The following is a 21,067-nucleotide window of genomic DNA, read 5'->3' on the forward strand; positions in this document are numbered from 1 at the left end:
CGCGACAGGGGAGGTGGGGTCTCACGACTGAATAGTCCAGTCGGTCCTCTCACTCCGGCCCCGACGCCAAGCCCTTGCTCTTCGGGTCCTGCCCGCCGGCGAGCGGGGGCGGAGCCGGCCAGGAGCTGCCCTCTTCCAACATGGCGCCGCGGGAGGCGGGTCCCCTCGTCGTCTCCCGGGGTTCCGGCGCCGCGCGTTTTGGTTCCGGAGTAACAGTGCCCTCGCCGCCGTCTTCCCCCTCCTACCGCCGCCTTTCCCCTCCTGCCGCTGCCGCCGCCGGGACGCGCGGCCTCGGGTTGCCGGGGCTGAGTCGCGCGCGCCGTGCACTCTGGCTCGGGGTGGGGCAGAGGACTCGGCCCCGACCCTCCCGCGGAGGGCCCTCTCGGCTTTCTTGTGGTCCGGCGGCCCTGGGGCTCCTTCCTAACAGCCCCGGACTGAGTCCCCTCAAGTCGGGGACCCTCCGCTCCTTTAAGGAGGAGTGGACACCTGCCGCCGTATCTCTCTAAAACGGCGTCTTCTCTGTGCTGTCCCCTCACACCCACACAGACGGCAGAGAACTGCAAGATGCCGTTTGCTCTGTTTTCCAACTCCAGAACCTTCTGAACTCCGCTAGTTCCTACTGGCTCCTGCCCCTTGGCCCCGTCCACGCTCACAGGGAGACATCCCTCAACCCCATACAGCCTGGGCCTGGCTCCGAGCCTGCGGGCTGCTTCCGGACCACCTCCTCTCTTCACTCCCCCTCCCCCTCTGTCCTCTGACCCTCAGTCCCCTTGTCACCTCTTCGAGCCCCCGCCTAACCAGGAGCCAGGGGGTTCCCCCCTACCAGGATGTGAGCCCCTTTAACCTGTAATGCTGTGGCTGGCCCTTGGCCCCTTCCATGCCATGGAGAACCAGGTGCTGGTGATTCGCATCAGGATTCCAAATAGTGGAGCCGTGGACTGGACAGTGCACTCTGGGCCGCAGCTTCTCTTCAGGGATGTGCTGGTGAGTGCTAATCTCAGTGTCCCTAGCGAGGGGGGCGCAGGGATTTGTAGGGCAGTCAGCACCTTGATCACCACATCTTACCCTGGTGGCCTGAGCTAGTGGCCATTGCTGGCCTCGTATGGGGGCAGTTTTACTTCTTCCACCACAAGCATTGATTAATTGTATGGACTGAAATCTGACAAGTGTGCAGGTCCCTGGGGAAGTAGAGATGAATCAGATTGGACCCCTGCCCTCAAGGAACTCACAGCCTGGACTGGGACACACACACAGAAGCAACCAACTAGGATACAAAAAGCTGAATCTAGAAGAGAGTTTTTCTCAAGGATTTTTTGGAATGTCCCTGGCCAGATTCCAGCCTGTCTTTCTACTGAGTTCTCTAAACTTGGTAACTAGTGGGAAAGGGAAACAAGGCAACTCTAACCAATCATGTTTCAGCAAGCCTAAGACGTCATAAGTTTTAAGATATTATTTTTATGTACCGCTAAGAAAGAAAGAAAATGGCGACCTGTTAAACTGTGACATGCCACACATTGTACAAAACCCAATTTCAGAGATGTTAAAATAGAGGGGAAAATGTGCATCTTAGAGTCAATGACGTAGTCTTACTTTCATAATAAATATTCAAAATATATTTCAAATAAAATCATGGAATGTTAGAGCAGAGGATAACCTTGGAGGTGGCCTGTTGAGCCCTCTGATCTTTTTTGCAGATAGTTACCGAGGAGCAGTGAGGTGAAATGGCTTTTCCAAAGCCATGTTGCTTGTGAGTGGGAGAGTCAGTGCCAGAACTCAGATTTCCTTACTTTACTTGGTATTTATTTCCACATGCTGTAGTACTACTTCTCAGCTTTTAGTATTCATGTGAGATAGAGTACATCGTGCCCATTTTATATTTTGAATAAGTGCGCTATCAAAGGCAGAGCTGACATACCAAGGAGCATGTTGCAAGTACCAGATCTATAGTGGAACTTACCTGCAGGATAAGATGGGGCTGGGTGGAGGTTTGGGGGAAGAGGAAGATCTGGGATGTGGTTTTTGATTGTCATAGGTTACTCAATCAAAATTTGACCTGTGTACCTTCATTTTGACTTCTGGATGTTACTGACCACCTAGAGCATAGAGATCTTCAGTTGTCTGCGCAAGGAGTGCAGAGGCTGGAGTAAACCAGCAGCCTCTGATCTTGTGCACATATGCCATCCTTCTCTTTGCATCCAGAGTTCTCCACACGCTCACATGCACATGGATCTCCCTTCATGGTAAGGCCCAAACTCCTTGGCGTGGTCCTCTGGGCCCATATATATATTTTTTTAAAAAATAAATTTATTTATTTTTGGCTGAGTTGGATCTTTGTTGCTGCACGTGGGCTTTCTCTAGTTGCTGCGAGTAGGGGCTACACTTCGTTGTGATGCGCGGGCTTCTCATTGTGGTGGCTTCTCTTGTTGCGGAGCACGGGGTCTAGGTGTGCAGGCTTCAGTAGTTGTGGCTCGCGGGCTCTAGAGCGCAGGCTCAGCTCAGTAGTTGTGGTGCACAGGCTTAGTTCCTCCGTGGCATGTGGGATCTTCCCGGACCAGGGCTCGAACCCGTGTCCCCTGCATTGGCAGACGGATTCTTAACCAGTGCACCACCAGGGAAGCCCCTCTGGGCCCATCTTGATTGGCTTGTACCTGCCTGGCACCAGCTTCATCTCTCATTACACCCCCATGAGCATCCTGTCTTCCAGATATATAGAATTAACCGTGAGTTCTCCCAGGTGCCCAGGCCTGCTTCACTGGGCCTCTTTCTTCAGCTCACCAACTCCCACCTGTCCTTCAAAGCCCAGCTTCGCTTTTCCTCTGCATTGGTCTTGGTCACATGCCCCTCCTCTGTGTTTCCACAACTTTGTTTTGGCAAAGTATATGGGTTTTGTGCTAATTTTGTCTGTCTCCTCCACGAGATGGTAAACTTCTGGAGGAGACGGACACCTCTGTTTCCTCTCTGTTTCTGATGCTTCATAGGACCCTGATATATTTGTTTAATGAGGGAGCTTCAAAGAGGATGCACACCGTTATGGTTTTGTGGACAGCACACTAGATTTTGAATCAAGAAATTCGTGTTTAATTGTAAACTATCCCACTAACTAGGCACGTCACTCTACCTCTCCGAGCCTCAGTTTCTTTATTTGTAAATTAGGGATAATGATACCTGCCTCAAAGACTTGTAAAGATTAAGTGAGATTGTGTCTCTGATGAGAAAGACAAGAGCTTTCTTTCACTTTACTCATTTGAGACAACAGAAGGTATTATTTTAAGTAGAATGGTACAGTGTTAAAAACACAAACTGGAGCCAGGCTGACTGCGTTTACATTGTCAGCCTTACCAGACTCACTTGGGCAAGTGTCTTCTGTATCTCAGTTTATTCATCTGTAAAAAGGCAAAAATAGGGTTGGGGGGATAAAAGTAGTGCCTACCTCACAGAGTTCTGAGGACTAGTGGAGTTGGTATGTGTAAAGTACTTACAACAATCTGGAGCATAGTAAGTGCTCTCTAAGTGTTGTTGTTATTGCAGCAGAAGGGATAGGGCCTGGGCAATCTCTCAGTTGTACGTTGGCTCAAGGATGACTGGCCTAAAAATAAACTTTGCACAAACGGTCCCACCATTGAGAGCTCAGAGTGCCGTGTGCCACGTGCTTGCTCAGGTACGCCCAGGTGGAGCGTGTTATGTTGGGAAGGCCTCATGAAGGGCTCGTGACAATGGGTACTGTATATCAAGTTCTTGGAACTGCAAGCTCAAATCCTGGAGGACTCCTGAGATCTCTTTTCCAGGTTTACCTTATCTCTTCATTGAGAAATAGGCAAAAAACCAACAGTCACATCAGCATCTTTGGCTTGGAACCTTAAAATTTAAAGCCAAATGAAACCTGGAATGTTCCCTTTCATGTGATATTTCTCCTCACTTCAGTTTTCAAATGAGGAAGCATGAACCCCAGATGGGGAAAACGCTAAAGCCACACAGCTGGTTTGTGGCAGAACCAGACACGGAAGCCGGAAGCAATTTGTAGTCACTGAGTCAACTGGAGCTGAGGGTGTTTTGGACTTACAGTCAGTAGTTGAGGGCTCCATTCACAGCTCCATCAAATGGCTGGGACTCCGTGGGCAAGTCACTGGGCCTCTCTGGGGCCTTTGTCCTTCGTCTGAATAGTTAGGGACTGGTGCATTGTGAAGTAGGCCCAGCTGGTCCTCATAGGCAGAGGCATGTGGGTTATCTGTTTTACAGCTTTCTGTGTTTCTCCTCTTCCTTGGCAATCCACTCCCCAGTTTGGGGAAAATTGTGCAGGAGATCTGAATGTTCCCCCTTTCCTCTTGCTGTTTGAATGCTCTCTCCCAAGTTCCAGCCCAGATTTCCCCTCATCTGTGAAGTTTCTTCTATTTTAACTGAGACTGTGATTTTTCCTGCCTTCTGAGTTAGCACCTACCGTTTGCTAATTTATGTCTTTTGTTTGGCTCTTTTATCATACTATAAGTGCTCTGATTTGTTAGTCTTTTAGGTTTGTCTCTATCTTTGTGACAGATTATAATCTTCCTAAAGTCAAGGAGCAAGTCTTATTCTTCTGTAGCCTACAGTTTTGTAATCTTTATCCTCCTGGCATGTTATAGATGCTCATTTATATTTTTGGTTTGCTATTTGTTTGACTGATTTATTGAAAGAAAGGAGAAGAAAAGGATCAAGAAATGATCACCAACAAGATAGGTGAACTTATGTGCTCTTTTGAAACTTTCTTTAGGTTGAGTAAAATGTTGAGAATAAGACAGGGTCATTTTGAAATAAGTCACTTAAAATAAAACTGGAAAATACACATGAAATTAAATGTGCCTGCTTAGAAAAGACCAGGAGATAGTGATTTTTACCTCTTTGTCATTATTATAGCCCCACTTTATTTGCTTTAACAGAACAAGATGGTCAGTTGTGTTCACGTGATTCTCATGATTCTCTCAAGCAGGTTTGCTTTTTCTTCACCCCCGCCCCCCGCATTAGTTGTAAAGTTTGTGTGGCTCCTTGTTTATGTTGATGGGCAAAGGAGGCAATTGCTTCTCAGCAGGGTTTTCAGATGGTTGTTAGAAGTTTGCTGTTTGACAGGTTCTGCTATTCATAAGTAGGAAGAATCCTGAATTAGTTTGCTAATACTGTAGGGTTCACATCTCAAGATTGGTTGTCTGGAAGTAAGCAGTGATAACCTAGACTTGGAGGGTTGGGGCAGTGGAGGGTCCCCCCCCACCCTTTTTAAACCAATACTGGCTAGTCCTCAGTAAATGCTGTGGAAGGATGAAGTAAGTGAACCAAAGACCATCCTCCACTGATTGTCAGGTGCTGAAATTTAGGGTTTCGTTATGAGGTAAGATTTGTAATGTTCCAGTCATCAGTGACTTGTTTTATTTATTTAACAGATACTAATACTTGCTCTTACCATGTGCTAGACACTCTTGTAAGCACTTTATAAATATTAACTCACTAGTCCTACAAGATAGGTACAGTTATGATGTCATTTTTACACAGAAGGAAACGGAGGCACAGAGAAATTCAGTCACTCAGTGACTGAACGGCAGAGCCAAGGTCCAACCCTAGCAGTTTGGCTCCTGTCCACACTCAGGCTTTACACTGGCTGCTTGTGTAGTCTATACTCGCTCAACAGTTTTCGTTTGGCTGTCAATAAATACTTTCTACCTACAAGTATGTAGAAAGGATTTTTTTCAACACTAAAATCTTTTACAAATACTTCCACAGAAAGTTGTTTCATTTGCTAAGACTAGAGTAAGAAGAAAAAAATAATCTCTTTTGGCTCTAGTGAGTGAGGGCTGCCTAAGATAGTTCCCTTTGATCAATTTTATATGCACAGATTTATTTAAAACACACACACACACACACACACACACACAGTAGAAACAAGGCTATTATGCAAATTGCCACTGCAGCAAAAGCTTCTAAAGAACTGCCTTTAGAAGGAAGTTGCAGCCGCCACCCTGCTAAGTGCCCTGCTTGGAAGGGCTGTGGGCTCCCTGCTGAGAAATACTGCAAGTGGCTTTGTCAGCTGGCTGCCTGGTGCTGTTTGTGGCACAGCCCAGGAGGGACGTTGTGGCAGAGCTCCCGGAGAACAATGAGGTTTGCAGACCATTTGGGTTGGACTGGACATAATGGAGGGTCACTTTTCCCAGAAGTAACTATTTCTTGAAGGTGTTCTGTACCTCTCTAAATAAGCTGTCTCTGTAGACTATTTTTTAAGTGTTTTCAACTTTATAGATTCATTTAAACATTGATATCAGGTTATATACACTTTTTCTTTTGTAGGCTAGATTAACTTTATTTTGGTGTCATTAAATATGTTTTTTAGTTGCTCAAGAGTAAAGGTTGATAAGAATTGTTTGTGTTAAATGTATTGTAGTATTGTAGATTTACATCATCATCATGGAAACTTGTTTTTTGAACTCTTCCCAGTATGAGTGCAAGGAAAGGTGTTGGTAGTCACATATCCAGAGCTATATTTGTTGAAGGTCTACAGTGTGTTAGGCCAGTTCATGTTCATGTTTATTACATTATTTAATACCTTTTACATTACCTCTGTAAGCATTACTAGACCCACATTGGAGGATAATCAAATTGAGGCTCAGAGAGGTTGAGTAATTTGTTGCTAGTCACACAGCTTGTTTAGTGCAGAGCTGAGATTCAAACCCAGGCCAGTCTTGACTCCCCAAACCTCTTTTTCTACTAACAGTACATTCCTTCTATAGCCTCCCATAGAAGAAACTTATTTTTTTTTTATAAATGCACAATAGTGTAATTGTCTATGCTGTTGAATCGAGAGTAAAAAATTATGTTATTAGTACAGAGTGGAAAGGATTTTTTAAATGATCCCCTCCCCCAGTATAGAGATTTAAGCTCCAGAATAGAGATTTAAACTCTGGACTTAGATTGCTGGGCTAAGTGTGATTATGAGCTAATGTTTTTATAGTTTATGCCAACATTTCAAAAATCTTTTCCAGGTTCTCCTGTTTCCTCTAGGATTTGCCACATGTTAGCAATAAAGAAGATGGCTAATTGTGTTCCTTTATTCTTTCTTTGTTTAGGATGTGATAGGCCAGGTTCTGCCTGAAGCAACAACCACAGCATTTGAATGTAAGTCTGGCTTGTATACTTTCTTGACTGTTTCTTTCTGCAGTAATTTTTCAAAGGGTTTATGGGTTGCGTTACTTTAGAAACTGACAAAAACAGATTATTTATGATCATCATATGGTACATTTAAATATTTATAAATTAATGCAAGTTTAATGATACTGAACCGAGTAATATTTTCTTATTTAATCATATCCTGGGTGTGCATATTTCTGTAATATAGCTTTAATTACCAACATGACCTTTATCTGCTCTTGCTCCTCACTGTAATAATATTGTGGGACAAAATGAAACGTGTAAACTACCTGTAGGCCAGTGATTATTGATTAAAAGATTTTAATCCTTTGCTGCTTTAAAACAGCAACAGAGTAGAACATTTAAGTGAACGTTGCATGGAGTAATTCTGTTTTATTGGGGCTTGGCATGGCTGTTAGATGATGGCAGCAACACTTCAGGTCTTGAGTCCTTCCCACCCCCCCAAAACAATTGGCTTGGGGACTGGGGTGGGGGCAGGGTGTACTAGAAAAGTGGTTTTGACATAAGCCAGAGGGAGGTCACGGGCTGAGTAATGTTAAGATGAGAGTTTAGTCAGCACAGGGGCTCTGGTGTTAAGAAGGATAAAGTAAGGATCTGTAACTGTGGTCCCATCTTTTCTCAAAGATGTGGTCTGCTTTTCCGTGTAGAAAAATGTACATTTTCTCCACATGATTTTTTCCTTTTTGTTCTTGTTTTTTAAGGAGATGGTTAACTACAGAGAGTACAATTGTCCTCTCTTTTATTTATGTTCTCTTGGGGGACAATTTGGCAATACTTACCAAAATATAAAATGTTCAAAACCTTTGACTCAGCAGATCCACTTTTAGGAAGCTGTCCAACAGAAATACCTACACATGTGTTGAATGCCCTTCAAACAAAGTGTTCCTTGTGGAATTTTTTTTTTTTTTTTTTTTTTAATTTTGTCTGCGCCGCACAGCTTGCGGGATTGCAGTTCCCCGACCAGGGATTGAACCCGGGCCATGGCAGTGAAAGCGCCGAATCCTAACCACTAGGCCACCAGGGAACCCCCTGGAGTTATTATTATTATTATTATTATTATTATTTTTAAAATTTATTTATTTTTGACTGCGTGGGGTCTTAGTTGAGGCATGCAGGATCTTCACTGCGGCATGCGGGATCTTTTGTTGCAGCGCATGGGCTCTTCATTGTGGCATGTGGGTTTTCTCTAGTTGTGGTGCGTGGGCTTCAGAGCACGTGAGTTCTGTAGTTTGCGGCACGCGGGCTCTTTAGTTGAGGAGGCTGGGCTCAGTAGTTGTGGCTTAGTTGCCCTGTGGCATGTGGGATCTTAGTTCCCCGACCAGGGATCGAACCCGCGTCCCCTGCATTGGAAGGCGGATTCTTTACCACTGGACCACAAGGGAAGTCCCTGGAATTATTTTTAATAGCAAAAAATTTAGAGGTAAGCTAAATGCCTAGAATAATGGATTAATAAATTATTTATCCATAGTCTGAAGCATTAAGCAGTGGCTAAAAAAATGAGAATTTTAAGCATTGACATAGAAGTATATTCATGATATACTGTTGAATAAATAAAATATGTATGGTATGATCTCATTTTGTAAAATATTTAATCCCTCCTCCTCCTCCCAACTTCATGTATATATTGAGAGATGAAGGTCTGAAGAGGTGCCCACTGCAGTGCTTTCCAGTGGTTTCCCCTGGAAAGTAGACTTGGGGCTGGAGTGGGGGAAGAGTTGGCCGAATGAGCACAATTTTTTACTTTATAACTTTCTCTATTGAATGTTTTTCAACAATCATTTCATGGTTTTAAAAGCTACTTGAGAACTCTTAAAATAATTCCTATTGTATTAACCACACTGGACTCCATATACTACTGAAAAATAGTATGTATATCTGAAATACATATTAGTGTTGCAAGCTCTTCAGACCCCTTGGAGTAACTCCTTGGGGGTGCCAGGGATTTCACAGACAGTCTGGTAGTTAACATTTGGAGTACTTACTGTTGCCAGATGCTTGTTAAGAGCATTCTTTGGGTTATCTCATTTAATTTAACCTTCACAAGATCCCCGTGAAGTACTTTGAAGGACTGTTATTAGCTCTGTTCTAGTTGAGGAAAGGACATCTCCTGTAGGCAACTTGTTCAAGTCTCACAGCTAGTAAGTGGTAAAGTGGAACTTCTCACGTGTATATTCTCAACCACTGTTGAGACTTGTTCTGAGAGTTGTCGTAATTCTTGATATTGTATGTTCTGATTGTTTTTAGATGTGGCAAAAAAGAAACTTACCTTGTTCTTTCTACTTCTTGCTTTCTGGGTCCCTCCAAGTGGCTCGATGTACCTGTGCCTTACTGGCTTTCAGAGTTAGGGTTCATGGTGGTAATGCTGATTATTTTAGCTATCATTTATTGATGGCCTGCTCCGTGCTAGGCAGTGTACTAGATGATTTACCTGGATTGTTGCTAATCTTTGCAACAACTCTGTGAGGTAAGAAAATTATATTTGTGAGGAAATTGAAACTCAGAGACATGAAAAGATTGTTGAAAGTGATCAGCTAGGAAGTGGTGGAACCCATATTCAAATGCAGTTCTGTTTGACTATAAAACGTGCACTCTTTATAACCAAGTGTGTTGAAAGCCTGTGAAGGGTGTTAAGTATGGTTTATGGGTGTGATGGCACAACTCTTGAATAAATAAAACTTTGATCAAAGAAATACTTATGGTAATATATTTAACACGAAAAGTACACTTAACACTAACAGAAAAAATGTTTAAATTTCTAGGTTTAACTTCTTAGAGATCACTTTCCTTCTTTTCCCCCAACAAGGGCAGAAGCTCTATACCCATCTGCATCTGGATCAGTTTTAGGTGAAAAGAATAAGAACAAAAATACACAGAGACAAAATAATGATAGTTCTTTGTTTTTTTGTGCTTAGATTATTGTGTACTTTCCATTATAGACTTAAAATCCTAGGCTGGCTTTTTTTGTGATTGTTCTAGGGCGACCTTATTTTCTGTACCAAGGATCTTCACTAATAAATGAAATCTATGTATAAGAAATAGTTGGAAAGATGTAGTTTATAAGCTAATTTGTTGAAATTTTTGAGCTCTTTCAGTTGTTTATGGTATGATGGAACAACTCCTGAATAAATAAAACTTTAAGATATTTATAGTAATATATTTAATACTGCAAAGTATACCCAACACTAACTTATACAAAAGAGGTGTTATATTTAGTGATATGAATTAAGCAACGAGAGAAAGGACAGTGTCAAATTTACCTGTCTTACATAGAGAAAAAGAGTTGAGTAAGTGGAAAAGAGGGGAAAGGTTAGGTTCTTTTACTGATAATTCAGTTCTAAGAAATGCCATCTCTTCGGTGAAGCCTCTGATCCCCACAGGTGTGGTTAATCTCTCTGGGCACTATACTAGAGCACATAACCTATTGGGCCTCCCTTCCGGTTGGTTGTGTGCCAGATATTGAATGACTTGGTGACAGAAACCATGCTTTATTTCACTCTTGCTTTCTTCTTAGTACAGTTGGCCCTTTGTATCTTTGGATTCCACACCTGCCCGATTCGTGGATGCGGAACCTGTGGATACAGAGGGCAAACTGTACAATGCCATTTTATATAAGGGACTTGATTATCCACAGATTTTGGTATCCTGTGGGTCGGGGGTAGTGGTCCTGGAACCAATACCCTGTGGATATTGAGGGACGAGTGTACTTTGTACCTTGTAGGAATACCCTTGTTGAATAAGATGGAATGTTATATATGTCCGTATTCAAAAGAGAATTGTAAAATGCATGTAACCTAAAGTTTAGTAAGTAATTTGCTTTTTTTGGATTATTTTTGCAGTTGGCGCAGGCGTGGGATGTAATTGGTTGGTGGTGGACAATTCAGGCTCCAAATTCAAATTCCCACACTTGACTGGGCCCTACGTCCCAAAGGGGCAGAGGGTCTATAGTGGTTATATTCTTTCTGATTTCTATCCCAGGGGATGGTGTTTCCAAGGGGATTTAGGAGTGAATGAGGGGAGGGAGTCCCATTTGTGCCAAACCTACCTCTTGGACTGATGGCCCTAAACCTCGTTTTTTTGTTTTTTTTTTTTTTTACCACTTTTAGGTCCTTTCTCCCTTACAATAAGAGCACAAATGAAAGTACTACCTTTCAATAAATAGTGTCTGATTTTTTTTTCTTTAGTTAAGAAGGTATAGATGATCTTTAAAAAAAATTCAAGCAGTATCGAAATAAAGCAACAAGTAAAAGTCCCCATCTCCCCAATTCCCTAGTTAACAGTTTCTTCTGTGTCCTTCCAGAAATTTTCTCATATATAATATATACTGGATTGCAACTAGTTTCCCCAGCCCCCACTTAGTAGTATGTGTTGGGCCTCTTTCTAACATCAGTGTGTACAAGTCAACTTAATTCTTTTAGATAATTACATTATACTTAATTTTATGGTTATGACTTAATTTAACCTGTTGATGGACCAGTTTTAAATTTAAGATGTTACCAGTTTTTTAGTAGTAGTAGAAAAAATGCTGCAGTCAACAGCATTGTCTCTTATGGCTTTCCACATTGTAGAAATGTATTTGTAGGATAAATTCCTAGGATTTGGAACTACTGAAACAAAGAGTACCCATATTTTACGTTTTGATAGGTATTTCCATGTTGTTCCTTAGAAGGCAGAGCCAATTTGCACTCCCACCAGCAATTTTTGAGAATGCCCATTTCTCTTTACCCTCACCAGCTCTTGAGTCCAATAAACTTTTTAGTTGATGTCAATTTGATATGTGAAAAAGATTATTGTATTATTGTTTTATTTTTATTTTGTATTTCTTCAATTATAAATGAGCTTGAGCATCTTTTCATTTATATTTTGGTCATTTGTATTTAATTTCTGTGAACTATTTATCACCTTTGCCCATTTTTCTATTAGGTTATTTGTCTTTTTCTGATTGATTTAAGAGTTTTCCAATATTAAGAAAATTCCCCTTTGTCTTAGATGTTATAAATATTTTTGTTTAGTTTATTGCTTTCCTTTAAGCTTGTTTCGGTCTTCTTTTCTCTTTTTTTCCATGGAGAAGTTTAAAGTTTTTACAAGAACCGATTTGTCATATTTTGTGACTTCTGGATTTATGCCATGCTTAGAAAGGTCCACATTCCAGGATGTTGAAAAAACATTAATTCAAATTCTTTTTTCTGCCTACTTTAATGGGGTTCAATACACACACACATTTATAAATATGTACGCTTGTATGTGTTTTTGTGTGGATTTTTTTTTTTTATAAAACAGCATGTTTTTATTGCAAAGGCAGAAGTTTGTTTTTTTTTTTGTACCATCTTTCAGTTTATTTTGGTGAAAGGAGGAGTCAGGTGGTGATCCAGCTTTATTTTTCAAGCAGATAGACAGTTGATTTCATACTGGTTATTGAATAATTTGTCTTTTCCCGGATGTGAGAACACTTCTGAGATGAAGCTAAATTCCATAACCATAAAAAATCTTGAATGTTTGCATGTGTGGGCCCTACGTGTGCTGTAGGAGCTTGACATTCATATAGGCCCAGAGATCCCTGCTGATTTTCACAATTTCATTAACAGATTAATGAGTACACCAACACGTGAGGTGATGGAAATCAACTGTGCCCACTAATGAGTTTCCTGTGCATATCTGTTACATGTGTTCCTCTCCCTGGATTTTCTCTAGACAAGTTACTGCTGTAAAATTACTGTTGGGCTGGTGTTGCTGGACAGTAAAATCTTACTGTTGACGTGAAAGATATGTTTTAAGTCTATGTGGACAAACACTGACTTATACCTATAAATACCATATGGCCCTACTTTTCCGTGATACTCTGACATCACACATTCTGATCTGTAGCCCTCGTAAGTAACTTCACACTGGTCAAACCACGTGTCTGAGTTTTGGTTCAGAAAATGCGACTATAGGATAAATCTTTATTTTATTTGTTTTTCTTTAACCGTGACCATTTTATACTCACTTTTCATTGAATAGATTCCTTTTCAGTTGTTTTATGAATTTCTGGAAAAATTCTGGGAAAAATGAAGTTTTATTTTCTTACAGTATAGCATATGTAAAAGATAACTGGCTGCTTATAAGAAAAACTGGGTAGGTTAATGAAAAATTGTAATCCACAATAGATGTACACTGAGTCTAAAAATTAACATATAAGAGTTAATTGTGTATCCTTAGAATTTGAGACGATTTGAAGAGAGCTTTAATTTATTGAAATTTTGTTTTGAAATATCATCGATGCAAAAAGTCCTAATCTTTTTTAGTCTCATGAGAGTAGTTATTATTATTAGTAGTAGGTATTTGTAGTCTTATTAGTTATTATTAGTAGTAGTAGGTGTTAGTAGTCTGGCTGTTTTACATGAGAATTAAGAAGTTTAAGTCCTTTACCCAAGCACCAGTCTAGTTCCTTGAGGGCAGTAGATAATGCTGCTCATTTTTGAATTGCTAGAAACCCAGCATAGTACCTGGCACATAGTAGACTCTCAATTTGTGTTTCTGGAATGCATGGATGGTTGAAGGAATGAAGTAATAAGGACAAGCAAATATATCCAGCATGTGATGACTGCTCAAAACCTCAATTTGGTTTAGGTCACCATCATCTCTTACCTAGACTAGGACAGTGGTCCTCTAACTCGTCTCCTTGTTTCTGTTTTGCCTCCATATAGCCTCTTATCCACACAGCAGCCAAAGAGATCCTTTTAGAAGTTAAGTGAGATCACTACAGTCAAGACCCTCCAGTGGTTTCCTTCTCACTCAGTAGTGATAGCCAAGTCCTTAACATATCCTACAAGGCCCTGCCCTTCCTCATCTTCCCCCAACTCTGCCCCACCATTACTTCTCTGAACTCGTCTCTCTCCCCCATCTTATTCTCAATCTGTTGCAGCTACTCTGGCTTTCTTTCAGTCTCTCAAGCATGCCAGGTATTCTTCTGCCACAGGGCCTTAGCATGAGCTGTTCCCTCTGCCTGGAACATTCTTTCCCCAGATATCTGTATGATTCACTCCCTCATACCCTTCAGTCTCTCTCAAGTAGAGTGTAAACTCCATGAGGGCAGGGGTTTTCCTTTTTCCACTGTTATTACCCCAGTGTCCAGAACATTGCTACATAGTGGGCACTTGAATATTTTTTGGAAAGAAAAAGGAAGCAAAGAAGTAAAGAAGGAATCAGGAGGTGGGAGGCATGGAGCTAAATTAAAATTTGTGGATATGAAGATTTAGCCTTAGAAACTATGGCCTTTGGTCCTGACCAGATCTTAGATTCCACACCTGAGAAGTGTTCTAAATTTGACAGCTTTTCTGGTAATTTCCTATTGATGCCTTTTTAACCTCTACAGTTATGTTTTCATTTCTTTCCTCTTGCCTTAGAAAAATGCCTTTGCTGTAGTTCTAATTGACTCTTCTTACCTGGCACTGAAGTAATATGACAAATGACATATAAAGTACAGTATTGCCTTAATGTTCTGTTGCCCTTGGTAGAAGCTAAATTGTTTTTCTCGAAAGCCCACTTGAGCCCTGCCGCTGCACTGGGTGCCGTTTGGCTGAGCGCTCCCCAGAGTCTGATGTTTTTTTGCTGTTTACTCAGTAGGCACTCTGCTTGCCATTCTGACCGCCCCTTACCTGAGGCTGCGTCTCCGCTCTCGGACCTTTATGTTCCTCCTCTTGGTTTCTGTTCTGGATTGCACGTTGCTTGAAATAAAATCGCTAACAACATATGGCCTGTTATGATTGTCTTTTCCCAAACTCTGCCATTTTGTATATTTGTGACACACTGCAGATTTTGTGAAGATTGCTTCATAATATTTGTTTACCATCTGCTGCACTCTATTTGGTATCTTGCTAGGATTTTTGCCGCCATTTTAAGTGACATTAACAAAATCCAGCCAGTACATAGACTTTCTGGTTCTACTTTTGCTTCCCTAATGTGCTGGAAAATCATATTACTATGCTCCAGGCAACTGGAGAAGCCTGGAATTCTCATTGTGAACCAGTGTATCAGAGTGCTCCCCCTCCTCTGCCTTCTTGGTCATATCTAGTCATGCTTTTTTGGTCAGAGGGCAAAGAACCTCCATGTGTAAGACAAAAAGAGTTCAAATTATTTTTTTCTGCTTCTCTCTACTTCATGCCATGGCTTTCTAGTGTTCTTCAACATATTTATACCTTTGAAACTCTTTGTGCCATTTTAGTAAGTTTTTTATGATTTATGTTTCCAGTTAGTGTACTTTTTATAGCTAATCCGGTTTGATAGGCCCAGCCAGGGTCTTTGCTAGATGGGCTGGCTGTGTATATCCAACTTTTTATTCAGAAAAGTATTTTAAGTTATTGTCATACTAAATTGCTTGGTATGTATTTCTACTTTCTTACCCTTCACTAACTTCTCATTCCTCTCAATTCATTGTCTATTAAATTTTTTTTCCAGCTTTACTGAGATATGACACATAACGTTGTACAAGTTTAGGGTGTATAGTGCATTGATTTGATCATTACATATTGCAAAATGATTACCACCATAGTGTTAGCTAACATATCCATCCTGATGCATAATTACCATTTCTTTTTTGTGGTGAGAACATTCAAGATCTATTAGCAACGTTCAAGTATGTAATACAGTATTATTAGCTATAATCACCATGCTGTACATTAGATCCCCAGACTTTGTTAATCTTGTAACTGGAAGTTTATACCCTTTGACAAATATCTCCCCATTTCCCCACCCTCCAGCCCCTGGTAACCCTGAGTTTGGGTTTTTTAGATTCCACATATAAGTGCTATCATACAGTATTTGTCTTTCTCTAACTTTTTTTCACTTAGCATAATGCCCTCAAGGTTCATCCATGTTGTCACAAATGGAAGGATTCCATCTTTTTCATGGCTGAATAATATTCCTTGGTGTGTGTGTGGGTGTGTGTGTGTGCCTGGGTGAGTGTGTGTACACATCTTCTTTATCCATTCATCATTGATGGACACTTGAGTTGTTTACATATCTTGGCTATTGTGAATAATAATGCAATGAATATTGGAGTGTAGATATCTCTGTGAGATTCTGATTTCAATTCCTTTGGATATAGACTTAAAAGTATGATTGCTGGATCACATGGTAGTTGTAGTTTTAATTTTTTGAGGAATCACATACTGTTTTCCATGGTGATTGTATTAGTTTACATTCCCACCTACTGCACACAAAGATTTTCATTTCTCCACATCCTCACCAACACTTTTTCTCTCTTGTCTTCTTGATGATAGCTATGTAACAGGTGTGAGGTGGTACCTCATTGTGGTTTTCATTTGCATTTTCCTGATGATTAGAGATGTGGAGCACCGTTTCTTGTACCTGTTGGCCATTTGTATGTCTTCCTTGGAATTCCTTGTGTTTAGAGAGATGTGTATTCTCATTTTAAATGTCAAGGCCAATGGTTTGCTTTTGGGTTGCCATGAGGGCATCTGATAGCTTGGATTTTGCCTCTGGGCCAGAATCATTAGTCTTCTCTTATGTGTAATTACTTTTCCAACTCAGTCTCCTTTCTGACAAGAATGAGGAGTCTTCATTAAAACTACTAATTACAGATATTAAAGAATGAAGCAGACAGTCCTCTAAAGAGCAATCTGTAAAGGAGAGCAGTACCTACATAAAATGGAGGCTCTTATTAATCCATAAAACTATTAATCACTGTGTCATATAAACCTGATTTTATTCTCAGGCTTTATTAGAATGCCTCTTTCAACTTACCTTGTCTCCTTATGGGACAGCTCCAGCACTTTAGGTTTGCATCAAAAGCTATTCTGGCCTTTTGTCCTCAGTTTTCTGTCCACTTAAAGCAAAGTGCCCTTTAGTGTTTCATAGCTGCTTTCTATGGAACTGCTACGTAAGAGATTAGTCTGCTAACTGACTTCCCTCACAGTTACCAGATTATTTCAGGTAACTGAAATAATCCCTCAGAGATTTCATAGAATTTTAGAATTTGAGAATCTTTAGTTTTAAGTAGCCTTAAAGGTTCAAGCCCTGACTTTGAGAGCTTAGGGAATTCTTTTTGTTGTTGTTGTTCTTGTTACTGATTTAGAGAGATGTGATTTAAATGATTTTTTTCTGGAATCTGTGCCTTCTCTTTACAAATTATAAAAAGGTTTTTCACCTGTTTTATTGAACTCCAAGCACTTCCTCATTCCATGTGAACAATACCTTACTGAGATCTTGTGTATGTTGAAATTCGAATATAATCTGTCCCTTTGTAGCCACCATCTCTGTAGCTAGCTCTAGTGTAGAAATGAGATTTACAAAAAGCTACTTTGTTCATACTGGAAATTTTATCAAGTTCAGGACTTCATAGAACAAATCATTTTAGTACACATCCAATCTGAGATTTGACTTGGTTTTAAAACAAAAAATGTAAAGTGCTTTCATGTGTGGTAATATGTAACATTATATTCCTTTATACAATGTCTGTTTTTCCCCTTTGTTTCCTGCATTTGTATGACAGCTTTTTGACTTAACCTTGAAAATACTAGTTTCTGGAACCTCTATAGAAACTCCCTCTGTTTCCAAAATTAGAATGGCGTTTCTCTCCCAATTTGGCTCTATAGAGTCTGTAGCTTTAAAAAAAAAAAAAAGAGGGAAGGAAAATGCTAGATTTCTCTGTAGTCCTTTATATATGTAACCTCCCTAGGAATGTGCCTTCTTTGTTACTGATAGTGACCATTGTGTGCCTTTTATACTGAAAATAGGCAGCTCTTGGTAGATAATACCAGTGGTGACTGTGACAGCTCCTAGCTATGTAGATTCAGAGAGTTGGGAAACTGCAGGAGTGAACCTGTATCTAGGATCCAGGAACAATTACTTTGGAGAGAAAACCCCAGTGAGAGCTGTTGGCTTGGTCACTGAGCTGGACAGGCTCAAGTGCTGCTTTCCCTCATGATGTCAGATTGCTATTGGCTGTGGGAGAGAAAAAGAAGGTAGCATTTTGCTCTGAAATAGGCTAATTAGGGAGAATACAAGCTCCCTTCTAGGGTTCCCATGGTGTGGTCACCAAACGGGGATACCTTAAGAACTGCGGCTGGACAGGAGGGAGGGCCTGCTGAGGTGTGGTGGGCTAAGTTCCAGGTGCTGAACTGAACTCCCCTAGTGTTCTCAGTAAGAGTCCCCAGAGCGTGTCATGCTAGCTTATTCTCTTTATGGTGAGAGATTTGTCTTGTTCCCCACGCCTGGGATCAGTTTCTCTGCATCTGACCAAATCAGCAATTAGATGCCCAAGAGTGACCAAAAAAATAATAACTCAGTTTAACAAGTGCACCAGAGCTGAGGCATCCAAATGAGAGAGGACCTGCCCCTTCCAAGTTGTCCCCCTGGGAGGCTGTGTATGCCTTCCAGCAATGCTGGCATTGCTCAACATGTTCTTAGCATTTTTCTTTCAACTGTACATTTAAAGTCTGCCACATATGCTGTTATCCTGTTGACAGATCTTAATCTTTAGAAGGATGAAGTAGCTAAGTAAATATTTAGAAATAGCCGAAAGTCATTCTGGGTCCTGCCTGGCAGATAGTATAGATGAGCGAGTAATCAGATGGCCAGTTCCATTTTGGGCTAAAAATGAGATCTGATATTTTCACTTGGTTTATCTTCAGGTTATTAAAACAGTTTTGAAGACATATTTCAAAACTATTTTAAATAAGAGAAGGATCAATGAAGTAAGTACATTGTTTCTAGATGTGGCTGCTTCGGGTGATCCACTTACTGAAATATATCCATTCTGGTTAAGTGTTTTGTGAAGTATTATGATCCTCTAGTTTTGTTTTTTTTTTTTAAGAAATTTATTTAATTAATTAATTTATTTATTTTTGGTTGCGTTGGGTCTTCGTTGCTGCCCACGGGCTTTCTCTAGTTGCAGTGAGCGGGGGCTACTCTTCGTTGCGGTGTGTGGGCTTCTCGTTGAGGTGGCTTCTCTTGTTGCGGAGCACGGGCTCTAGGCATGCGGGCTTCAGTAGTTGTGGCTCACAGGCTCTACAGCGCAGGCTCAATAGTTGTGGCTCACGGGCTCTAGAGCGCAGGCTCAGTAGTTGTGGCGCACGGGCTTAGTTGCTTTGCGGCATGTGGGATCTTCCCGGACCAGGGATTGAACCCGTGACCCCTGCATTGGCAGGCGGATTCTTAACCACTGCGCCACCAGGGAAGTCTGTATCCTCTAGTTTTAAGACCATTAAATTATTCAACAATAGCACGAACCACCATTTGAAGCTTACTGTGGTCAGAGAGTACCCAGTACAATTGAAACAGTTCAGAAATAGAAAGAGAGCTACAAGATCAAGTGGGTTATGAGGAGAACTTTATTAGAGTTGCTTTGCAAGTTAACCTTATACTAGGCTCTCAGTTCTGTAAAAAGGGAATGATAGTAATCAAGTCATATTGTCCACATCATAGAATCATTGTGAGGCTTTTAAGGGGGTATGGAGCATAAATCACAGTGCCTTGTGTACAGTAGTGTTCAGTAAATGTCAGCCATTTTTATTATACTATTATGACAGATTGCTTGGGAGAGAGGAAGAATGGAGAAAAGAGGGATGGGGTGCCATGTGGGAAAGGAAAAAGTACTAATAGTTAAATAAAACTGGCCTTTCTTCGGATTTTAAAGTTCTCCAAACCAAACCTGTTCAGTCATACTCCAGTTATATTGACTTTATTTTTTAAATTTCTATTTATTTATTTATTTGGCCACACGCGCAGCATGGGGGATTTTACTTTCCCTACCAGGGATTGAACCTTTGCCCCCTGCAGTGGAAGCATGGAGTCTTAACCACTGGACCGCCAGGGAAGTCCCTATATTTACTTTAACTTAGGTACATGTCTTGAATGACACGAGCAATATTTTAATTTTCAGCTGTTCCTAAAACTTTTAGTTCTTTATTGAGATTCTGGTTGTATTCTAAACAGAAAAACAAAACCACGAACCAATAACCTTAACATCCACAACATATGGTGTTGAGAATTTGGATATCAAGTGTACAAACCAGTTGTATTATGTTCCCAGATAACATGGTTTTTGTACATTAAAAAATGCAAATCTTATCACTTGTATTATATTGCTTTTTAAACAGATGAAGATGAAGATGGTGATCGAATTACAGTGAGAAGTGATGAAGAAATGAAGGCAATGCTGTCATATGTAAGTATATTACAAATGAGGACTATTTTTAAAATGTTAATGTAATTGAGGATGCTGTTTCTTGGCATAGTGAAGATATAAAAGTAAATCACAGTTGCTATAACATTTTTCTATATAATATATAAGATTTTTAAAGATTTCCTTACGTGAAAGTTAAGGGCATTCTTTTCAAAAGACACTTACTGATCATATCATGAACATTAAGAATAATGCATCTTAATGACTTTTGCATTAGGTATGGTGCAGACTAAATGGACTATCAATTTCCTGTATTTTTTTATGCAGTACTTAAAGTAACGGCTCATTAAAAATGAACCCCTGGGCTCTAAAAAATTTTTCAAAATCTACTTTCAACTGGAGATCTCTTTCACCCTTACAAACCAGACTATAGTTATAATGTAGCTGCAGGCTTAATATGGATACATGATTTAAGATGTACTCTCAGTTATTTTATGCACTAACCACCCCATCCCAAAATGAACTACAGGGTTACTTACTGAATCTAAGTGATTTGAATATATCCCGAAATGACTTTTCTTTTGTGTTTCAAATTTCAGTGAAAATTTGCATTAACATTTGTCTCAGGACAGAAGTAGATAAACAGGAAAAAAGGATACATTTCTAAAACTTTAATACTAAGCTTGAATAATTCAATGACAATGAGGAGACATAGCTTCCCTGAGCCCTGATTTGTTCTTTTCTCTTATTTTTATTTTATTTTCTCTTATTCATTTTATTTTA

The 21,067-nt window shown here is 40.4% G+C and overlaps 1 protein-coding gene across 5 annotated transcripts in view; it reads left to right on the top strand.

Annotated features, from left to right (window-relative positions):
* Window positions 1-243: 243 nt before the first annotated feature.
* MAP2K5 (mitogen-activated protein kinase kinase 5) overlaps window positions 244-21,067 on the top strand; it is a 263,644-nt gene continuing 242,820 nt past the window's right edge. For all 5 annotated transcript variants that reach the window (XM_068554385.1, XM_068554405.1, XM_068554395.1 and 2 more), the window contains exons 1-3: window positions 244-984; window positions 7,080-7,128; window positions 20,259-20,326. In XM_068554385.1, the coding sequence (XP_068410486.1) occupies window positions 850-984; window positions 7,080-7,128; window positions 20,259-20,326 (252 nt within the window). In that variant the 5' untranslated portion in view covers window positions 244-849. The remainder of the gene's footprint in view (window positions 985-7,079; window positions 7,129-20,258; window positions 20,327-21,067) is intronic.

The sequence above is a fragment of the Eschrichtius robustus genome, chromosome 1 (genome assembly GCF_028021215.1).
Source record: "Eschrichtius robustus isolate mEscRob2 chromosome 1, mEscRob2.pri, whole genome shotgun sequence".
NCBI classification, from domain to species: Eukaryota; Metazoa; Chordata; class Mammalia; order Artiodactyla; family Eschrichtiidae; genus Eschrichtius; species Eschrichtius robustus.